The following is a 9,803-nucleotide window of genomic DNA, read 5'->3' on the forward strand; positions in this document are numbered from 1 at the left end:
AGTGTAGAGTGTAGAGGCAGTTGCTCCATGTGCTGGGGTACCACATGTGCTGGGGTGCTCAGCCACATGGGCACAAGCAGCATATGGGCTTTGATAGCATGTGTGTGTGCCATGCCCTCCCTTTGTTCATGGTGGCTTTTATGGGTTTCTCCAACTGCCTCCACATGGGACCTCTACCAAGGTAAAAGTCCTTTGCTGGGGTGGTTGCCAAAGGGGTAGAGTTGGGAGTTGTCAGTGGTCCTCTTTCAAATTCTTTTCCTGGTCTTTTGTTCCTGCTGAAGTTTCTCCCCGGGGAGGGGAGAATGGGGGGTGGTGTCCAGACTTCTCTGAGCCAGTTACTGGGCCCAGGTGAAGTCTTATCAGGCTTAGTTCCTGTGTTTGAAACCTTGGCCGTATTGGTTTTATTACTTCCTAGGAATCCCATTGCCATGGACCCTTCCCTGTCTACTTGCCTACTCCAAATGGGTCTAGGTCCTTCAGCAATATCCTGTCGTCTTCTTTTATCTATGTATGATAGCACTCATTCTCTCTCATGATGCCCGGTCCAGTGTGAAACTCCCTAAATTCTGTCCCTTGTAATCTACTTGTCTCTAGTGTATGATGGCCTGTTCCTGTTCCTATACCTATATCTATCTAGTGAACTCTTTCCTCATCTGAACTCTTACCACTGGACCTCTCTGGGACTATATCACATCTGTTTCTTTCTCTCAGTTTTCATAGTCTCCATCCAAGGCCATGGTGTTCATGGGTGAGATGTCTGTGCTGAGCAACTTGTCACTACCTGGGTATTCCAGTCCTGCCTGTCTAGGCCTACAAAACTACCTATATTTGCCCATCTGTCTGGACCTATGAGTCCTGCCCATGTTCTGTCATCCATATGGGTGCATAAGCCTAACCGATAGTGCAGTTCACCTGGGCATATTCAAAGAGTGAGAGACTGCCTAGAGGCATCCTTTTACCAGCTTTTATCTGGTAAATTTTATCTGGTGAATTTCTACCTTATATCTGGTGAATTGCTACCTTCATAAATCCCTTTATCTATTTTGACTTATAATATTTCAACTGAGCAGCTAAATTCAATTGGTCCACCCTTCCACTCCCAATATATCAGATGCATTTTAAAATTTTGTACACATTATTTCATATTTAACTTTTCCATATGAATTCTGGAAGGTGAAAGATTGGGTTCTGGTAGCATGGCAGTGGATTAGAGATTTTTCTTGCCATATTTTTAGCCAAATATTAGCAAAATAAAATGTAAGCCTTGGAAAAGTCCTCAGTAACTCAGTAACTATAGAAGCAAATAGTGCTCTCATAGGCGGGGGGAGTGGGTGGGGAGGGGGCAGGAAGGAGGGAGGATCTAAAAGGGTACTGTGCCATAAGTGAAATCACCTTATATCAGGACACTATGACTTCAAGAGAGGTTATGAGTTAGAGCACGACCAAATGCAAAAATGAAGAGACTCTCCTCCAAATAACAATAGAATGCTGAGAAGCAGAGCTCTATGACCAATTTCTAAGAGGGTAGACACCAGCAAAGGTATTGTCAAGACAGCCAACAAGCACCTGTGAAATTAGGACTAAAGGTAGCATTCCCACATTTCTTGCTGCGGGTTCCTAAGGTCATCAAACATTCTCTGTCCTGTCCCTGTCAGCACAACCCTAATCTAGGGTGGTAACAAAGAACTTGGTAATAAATAAATAAAACTTAGTAATAAATAAATAAATTCTTAACACTAAGATCATACTAACAATAGTGTGATCCTTGGGTGGAGAAAGTTGAAGCCTAGGGGTTGGGAGAAATGATTAAAAAGCATGTTATATTGGGGCTGGAGTGATAGCACAGTGGGTAGCCTGTTTGCCTTCTATGCAGCTGACCTGGGTCCGACCCAGGTTCAATTCCCATCATCCCATATGGTCCCCCAGCACCACTAGGGGTCATTCCTGAGTGCAGAGTCAGGAGTAACCCCTGTATATCACCGGGTGTGACCCAAAAAAGCAATAAATAAATAAATAAATAAATAAAAAGCATGTTATAAACCAATCAAGCACCTACTGTGTCTTCTGAAGCCAGATATCTCTGTAACTCAGGCCTTGGGTTCTGAAGCACAGTCTTCATTCAAACTTGGGGTTTTTATAGAGACGGTATTTACTTTGGTGTTTCCCATCTCTAATCAGAGCTCAGAGAACAGAAATTGAATTCAGTATACAAAAGAGACTTTTCTTTTTTATTAAGAACACATAAATTTGAAGAATCTTTCTTATTCTGCCTGTGATCATTACTAAGAGGGCAGTCTAATAAAAGTTCAAATGTACGGTTCCCCTATCTATCTGTTTACAACCGTCAGAAAAAGATAGAACCCACAGATCTGGAATAGAACAACAACAACAACAACTATACAAGGTGTTCAACATTTGAAGGTAAATGGATTTCGAACTGAGAATATTTATCCTAAAAAATACATAACCACATTGAAATAAAACTGATGCATGACATATATACAGAAATGATGAGCAAAAAGATGATGTTAGAATAAGAGAAAAATATTGAAAACAAAGAGTACGAATAAACTCTAAAAATCACAGAAACAAATAATAAAATGGCAGTTGAGAAGTATATTTCAATAGCTACATTAAATATTAGGCATTTGAATTTACCAATACAAATTTACCTCCATATGTAATGTTGGAATGGCTCATCAAAACAAAATCTGGGTTCAGAGAGAAAACTTTTCTTGCATGTGACTGACTAATCCCCAGAGATATAGATGGTCTCCTGAGCACAGAAAGATGAAGCCCAAAGAGCAAGTAAGTCTAGAACAAAGTCCAAAGCAGCAGCACCAACAGAAATATACAAACCCCAGTATTCAATGAATGTGAGTTCAAAAGAGAGTATCCACCCTCATACTTGGGCTTCTTTCCATAGTAGCAACAGAGTCCAAGACAGAGTCAACAAATGAGCTTAATTTTGCATTATTTATTTTTGTCTTTCCACAAAATACTCTCCTGATTGACAGTTGATTGTCATTCACAGACACAGAGTTGGTGTTTGTGACCCTCCATGCAGCATCCGAGAAAACACATTAGTGCGTTCTCTACCCCACCTGGATCCTTGTGACCATCTGGTTCATCTGCCACCATAAACCGGGAGTATGAGTGTCACAATGAAATAGACAGAAACTCAATAGAAAAAGTAGAATTTGACATCACATTCCAGGGATGCTGTGGTTTTTCAAGGGGCATTAGGAGGACATCAGCTCCAACCCAATTGCACTTACCAAAAAAGGAAACCACCCCCAAGACACTTGCACCACTTAAATGAAGCAAAGTATGTTTAATGGACAGCATCAGATGGGGGCACGCGTTCCTCAGCCCTTTCACCCTGAATCTTATTGGAAGGGCACCTCGAGGTCCCTGAACCCAACATCTTTAGGGACACTTAGGAAGTCCAACAGCTATACTGTGCACAGACCCATACATGCACTCACAGACACAAAACCTCTATATTCCATGCATTCAAACAAAATTTGAGCAAAAAGGAATATTGAATGCTAGTTCCCTTAACCTGTTAGCATAGGTGATCTTAAGACAGAGTTCAACAACACAAACTTTCCTTAGTTATGGAGAAACCAGATGCAAGTTTATACTCTAGAACACCCCCACTTTGGGGATGCTACACAGCTTGGCTGAACCCACAAAAGAACAGACAGCCTCCTGTGCTGATTAAGCCCAAGACTCAAATATATTTACTGCAATTTTTAGTCTGAGTTTCCTTGGAAATTACAGGAAAAGGGGGCAGTTCAGAGTGCTCTGAATAGCAGAGGGTTTGGGCAGCCAGTTTTGGGAATACATTGCAGAGAGAGAAGAGAGGCAAAGGGGTGTAATAGAGGAGTCTTGTCCTATAACCAGGGAACTCTGACACATGTCATGTTAGTCAGCTTGGCCAGATTAGTGGCAAAGATCTGCCAAACCAGGGTGCAGCAACATTGTGTTCTTCCTGCACAACAGTGGGTGTCCTGGGCTGGCCCCTCCCAACACAGCAGAGGGAGGCAGGAATTGTATCGCATGAAGGTCAGCATGAGCACAGAGCTCAAGACCACCTGGAGGCTATACAGCATGGTCTGCACCAATGAGTTCAGCTCAGCAGCTGCCACCAGGGGGAGCGCCCAGCCCTATGCAGGATTTCCTTTCCAGCCACCTTGAGTCCTTGTGAGCATAGAACTAGGCCAAGTATTACCAGGGCAATAGGACCATGGCAGAGGCACTGCTCATCACCAGGCCCCCGCATGAGCACATGGACTTAAACTCTACTCCACCTATTTGTCTATTTCCAAAAAGTCCTTGAAATGCATCAAAGCAGGACTGGCAAGTTCACTCACAACATGAGTTTCACTGGCCCACCATGGTATAACAGGACTTTGACACCACTGCAAGGAATGTTGCGATTGTTTATGGGATGTTCAGAGGGCCCCAGGTCCCATCCCCATAGGCAAGTCACAGCACACCTCCCTTCCCCCAATGGCTCCAGAGAAAAGAAGTGGATAAACTGTGCCGAGGCATATAGCACCCACAGAGTTGTTCTAACTACAGCCCAATCAACAGTGCTAGCTCAGTCACACTTAGGTCTGTATCCTTAGGATGGTAAGGGATCCCCATACTTTATACAATCTGTGTCCACTTATATTTTCACGTAGGTACATAACCCCTCACCCCTACTTTATCAATTCAAACTTAATTTCTGCAAGAAGATGCATAGCTCTAATTTTCTTAGTGGTGAATAGATATGACCCGCAGTCAAATACCAACAATACTGGGTTGCCTTGCATAATTTATGGAAATAAAAATCTATCTTGGGTGATTCATTTGCAAAATGAATCATTCACTATTTTTTTTATTTTAATAAATACTGTCTGTAGCACTGCTCTCCCAATTTGCTTGAGCGGGCGCTAGTAACGTCTCCATTGTGAGACTTGTTATTGTTTTTGGCATAGCGAATATGCGACGGGGAGGTTGTTAGGCTCTGTCATGAGGGCAGGATATTCTCAGTAGCTTGCTGGGCGCTCTGAGAGGGATGGAGGAATCGAACCCAGATTGGCAGAAAACAAGGCAAACGTTTTACCTGCTGTGCTATCACTCCAGGCTTTAATATATTACATGTAATTATGTTATAAGTATAAAGATTAAATTGTTCATTTTAATTAACACGGGCTAGCTTTTCTTCAGCCTAACCTGTGGCTTCACCAATGATCATCTATGCTATTGCGGGGGAAGCCTAGTGGTGAGTGAGTCACCTATAACCAACATGCCAAGACGAACCGTCTTCGGTTCTGCACCTTAACTTAAATGCCAACAAGCCTGTTCTGAGTTGCTCCAATTAGAAAGCTAAACACATCAAGAACAGATGCAATGCAGCCACCAGTGGTGAGGAGACAAACTTTTTTTTTATTTTTCTGGGTACCCAAGGGCCAGTTCCCTTAAGGCTCAAACCCTCTCTCACAGAAGAGGGTGGGGGTGGGCATACCGCAGATGAGGATTGGGGATTGAAGACAGGAGCCACAAGAGAGAGTGCTTCGTGCCCTCAGACAAGAAACCTCCAGCACTCACTCTCATCAGCCTGTCCAGGTTAGTGGCAAGGATCTTCCAAGTCTGGGTCCGCGTGCATGGTTTTCTTCCAGCGGAAAAGAAGGTACCCCACGCTAGCCCCCAGCAGCACGGCCAGCGCAAAGTAGGCATTGTAGGTCATGACGGTCAGCATGAGCACATAGCTCAAGAGCACCTGGAGGACGTGCAGCAAGGTTTGCACCAGGTGAGGCCAGCTCAGCAGCTGCCACCGCTGGCCACTCGCTGCCCTCAAGGGAAGGTTCTCTCGAGCCAGCTTGAGTCCTTCAGAGCAGAGCGCCAGGATGAAGATCGCCAGGACAGCCAGGACCATGTCCGTGGGGCTGTTCATCACGACACCCGGAAACAGCAGCTCCACATGCTGGTAGCCAAAGTAGAAGGCGGTGGACATCATCATCGCCACCGTGTGTGCGTTGCTGCAGGAATGAGAGACCCCCGCTTCTGAGAGCAGGTAAACTCCGGCACTCCTGGCAGTGTCTGGGCTGAAGAGATGGCTGCCGCGTTCACTTCTGGATGCAGATGACTGGAGGTAACAAAGGGGTGTCTTCTGAATGCAGGAAGCAGTTTATCCCGGTCTGATGCTCAGGTCTCCTCTTCTCTGCTGCCTTGCCATTGAGCATCAGACTCCATATTTTATGCACGCAGGCATGGGACCCTCCCTACAAAGACTCTTCCCACAAGACCCTCCCAAAACAGATACTCCCTCAGCCAATCTCTTCACACATCACACAGGTAGGGGACCCTCCCTATAGAGACCCTTCCTTCAAGACCCTCCATGAACAGATAGTATCTCATCTAATGTCTCTCCACACTCCAGTTTATTTTATTTATTTATTTATTTATTTATTTATTTATTTATTTATTTCCTTACTTAGTTATTTCTTATGGAATCACCATGAACACAGTTAAAAAAACAATCACAGAATGATCAAACACCCCTCATTCCACCAATGTATATTTTTCACCATCAGTGTCCTCGGTATCCCTCACCTTCACCCTCATCTCACCCCTCCCCCTGCTTCTACGGCAGACAATGTCCCTCACACTTTCTCTTTCCTTATGGGCCTTGGAGTTTGCAATGCAGGTATTGAGAGGCCATCAGGATTCGTCTTTTATCTACTTTCAGCACTCATCTCCCAATCCAAGGGACCCCTCCAACTATCATTGACTTGGTGATTCTTCACCATCCCAGCTGCTTTCTCCCCAGTTGTTAGGGCAGGCTTCCAACCATGGAAAAATCTACCTGGCCCTTGTCTCTGCCATCCTTTGGAGTTAGTCTCATGTTATATTATCTTATATTCCACATATGCACACTCCAGTCTTTAACTTGAAAATCTCTGAGGGGAAAACAAAGCCCAAATGGGGTCACAAACACACCTTATGAAGGAGCCACCCAGGAAATCCCACCTGCCACATATGCCCTTTTTTGCCTCCTGGGAATAATTTTCTCCAGTCACCACACACTTTTGGGTTTCAGAGAGCCACTATATTGCCACATTATAGAAAAGAAAAAACATTTAAAAACAAAATACTGGGATCTGTGGTGGTGGGAAATGGGCACTGGTGGAGGGATGGGTATTTGATCATTTTATAGCTGAGACCTAAGCGCAAAAATATATAAGTCTGCAACTGTACCTCCTGATGTCTAAGTAATAAAAAAAAAATCCCAATACCCCAGAACCACCCATCCTAAATTAGTTAAAGTTGACTACAAATTTATTTCCCAAGCTGGGCTGAGGGCTCCAGGTCGATCAGAAGGCCTGTATGTATTTTCACCACAGTAGCCCAGGGACACCTGAGAGATAAACCTTCCTTCTCACCCAACCTCCCTATCTAGCTTCAGTATTCCACACCCCACAGAGCCCTACCTAAATCATTTATTTTTGAAAATTAACAGTGAAATCCAAATTAGGATGTTTGTAAGAAAGGAAGTGAATAAAGTGGGCAGAGGCATACAGCACCCACAGCATGTCTCCCAACCACACCCCAATCAAAAGCGCTAGCTCAGTCCCACTCAGTCTTGCATCCATCGGTTGGTAAGGCAGCCCCATACTTTATACAACCTGTGTACACTCACACTTTTGCACAGGTATGCAATTCCCCCACCCCGATCTATCCATTCAAACTTTATTTCTTCAAGAAGCCCCATAGCTCTAATTTCCTGACCTGTTAATACATATGCCCTAAGGTGAGATATCAAAAATACTGGATTACCGTCCATGATATTGGGAAATAAAAATCTACCTAGGGTGATTCATTTGTAAAAGGAATTATTCCTTTTTTATATTTGAATAAATAAATAAATATTAAAAATAAAACACTTATTTTAATTAACACAGGGTAGTTTAATTCAGGCAAACCCGTGGCTTCACTGATGATCATCTATGGTGTTGGTGGGGAAGTCTAGTGGTGCGTGAATCACCAATAACCAACTTGCCAAGATGAATCCCCTGGGTTCTACATCTTCACTTTTTTATTTTACTTTATTTTTTACTAACTTTATTGACTCACCATGAGATATAGTTACAGTCTTTCATGTTTGAGTTGCAATCACACAATGATCAAACACCTATCCCTGCACCAGTGCACATTCCTCTCCACCAATCTCCCCAGTTAACCCCCTACTCCACCCTCCCCCACGACAGACAGTATTCCCCATACTCTCTTTCTCTCTCTCTCCTTTTGGGCATTATGGTTTGAAATACAGATACTGAGAGTTTATCATGTTTGGTTCATTATCTACATTGGGCAGATATTTCCCATCCCAACCGAATCCTCCAACAATCACTTTCTTAGTGGTCCTTTCTCTATTCCAGCTGTCCTCTCCCTGCTCGTTCATGAGAAAGATTCCAAACTATGAGCAACCATCCGGACCCTTATATCTACTGTCCTTGAGTCTATGCCCTAACATAAATGACAACAAGCATACACTGAGTAGCCCCAATGAGTGCTATAGACACCTCAACCAAGAAACACACCATGCAGCCTACAATGTTGACCAAGACAACATGTTTTATTGCAATGTTTGGGTTCTGGGTACCCAAGGGCCAGTTCCCTTAAGGCTCAAAACCGCTCTTACAGAAGAGGGTGGGGGTGAGGGTAGGGCAGATGGGGACTGGGGATTGAAGACAGGAGCCACAAGAGAGAGTGCTTCGGCATCCTCAGACAAGAAACCTCCGGTACTCACTCTCATCCGTCTGTCCAGGTTAGTGGCAAGGATCTTCCAAGTCTGGGTCCGCGTGCATGGTTTTCTTCCAGCGGAAAAGCAGGTACCCCACGCTGGACCCCACCAGCACGGTCAGGACAAAGTAGGCATTGTAGGTCATGACGGTCAGCATGAGCACATAGCTCAGGAGCACCTGGAGGACGTGCAGCAAGGTTTGCACCAGGTGAGGCCAGCTCAGCAGCTGCCACCGCTGGCCACTCGCTGCCCTCAAGGGAAGGTTCTCTCGAGCCAGCTTGAGTCCTTCAGAGCAGAGCGCCAGGATGAAGATCGCCAGGACAGCCAGGACCATGTCCGTGGGGCTGTTCATCACCACGCCCGGAAACAGCAGCTCCGCATTCTGGTAGCCAAAGTAGAAGGCGGTGGACATCATCATCACCACCGTGTGTGCGTTGCTGCAGGAATGCGAGGCCCCCGCTTCTGAGAGCAGGTAAACTCCGGCGCTCCTGGCAGTGTCTGGGCTGAAGAGATGGCTGCCGCCTTCACTTCTGGGTGCAGATGACTGGAGGTAGCAAAGTGGGACTTGTGATGGCAGGAAGCAGTTGATCCCGGTCTGATGCTCAGGTCTCCTCTGCTACCTTGCCACTGCGCATCAGACTCCACCACTCCACATTTTATGCACACAGGCTTGGGACCCTCCCTACAAAGACTCTTCCCACAAGACCCTCCCTAAACAGATACTCCCTCAGCCAATCTCTTCACACGTCACACATTAGGGGACCCTCCCTACAAAGACCCTTCCTACAAGATCCACCATAAGCAGGTACTCCCTCAGCTAATCTTGCCACACTCCAGGGTTTTATTTATTTATGTATTTTTATTTATTATGGCAGATAATTTCCCTCATACTTTGTCTCTACTTATGCACCTTATGGTTTTCAATGTAGATACTGAGAGGCCACTATGTCATCATGGTTGGTCGTTTATCGAGTACTTTCAACACTCATCTCTAATTCCTCCA

At 44.9% G+C, this 9,803-nt stretch overlaps 2 protein-coding genes across 2 annotated transcripts; both read right to left on the reverse strand.

Annotated features, from left to right (window-relative positions):
• Positions 1–5,623: 5,623 nt before the first annotated feature.
• Positions 5,624–6,016, reverse strand: LOC130022133 (high affinity copper uptake protein 1-like). The gene has a single exon (XM_056112881.1). The coding sequence runs from the start codon at positions 6,014–6,016 to the stop codon at positions 5,624–5,626; it is 393 nt and encodes a 130-aa protein (XP_055968856.1).
• A 2,809-nt stretch (positions 6,017–8,825) lies between these two features.
• Positions 8,826–9,212, reverse strand: LOC130022144 (high affinity copper uptake protein 1-like). The gene has a single exon (XM_056112891.1). The coding sequence runs from the start codon at positions 9,210–9,212 to the stop codon at positions 8,826–8,828; it is 387 nt and encodes a 128-aa protein (XP_055968866.1).
• Between the last annotated feature and the right edge of the window lie 591 nt (positions 9,213–9,803).

The sequence above is a fragment of the Sorex fumeus genome, unplaced genomic scaffold (assembly GCF_029834395.1).
Source record: "Sorex fumeus unplaced genomic scaffold, SorFum_2.1 ptg000002l, whole genome shotgun sequence".
Lineage (NCBI taxonomy): Eukaryota > Metazoa > Chordata > Mammalia > Eulipotyphla > Soricidae > Sorex > Sorex fumeus.

Bases quoted from the DNA above. Each gene is read 5' to 3' on its own strand.
- LOC130022133 (XM_056112881.1), bottom strand. From the start codon at position 6,016: ATGATGATGTCCACCGCCTTCTACTTTGGCTACCAGCATGTGGAGCTG.
- LOC130022144 (XM_056112891.1), bottom strand. From the start codon at position 9,212: ATGTCCACCGCCTTCTACTTTGGCTACCAGAATGCGGAGCTGCTGTTT.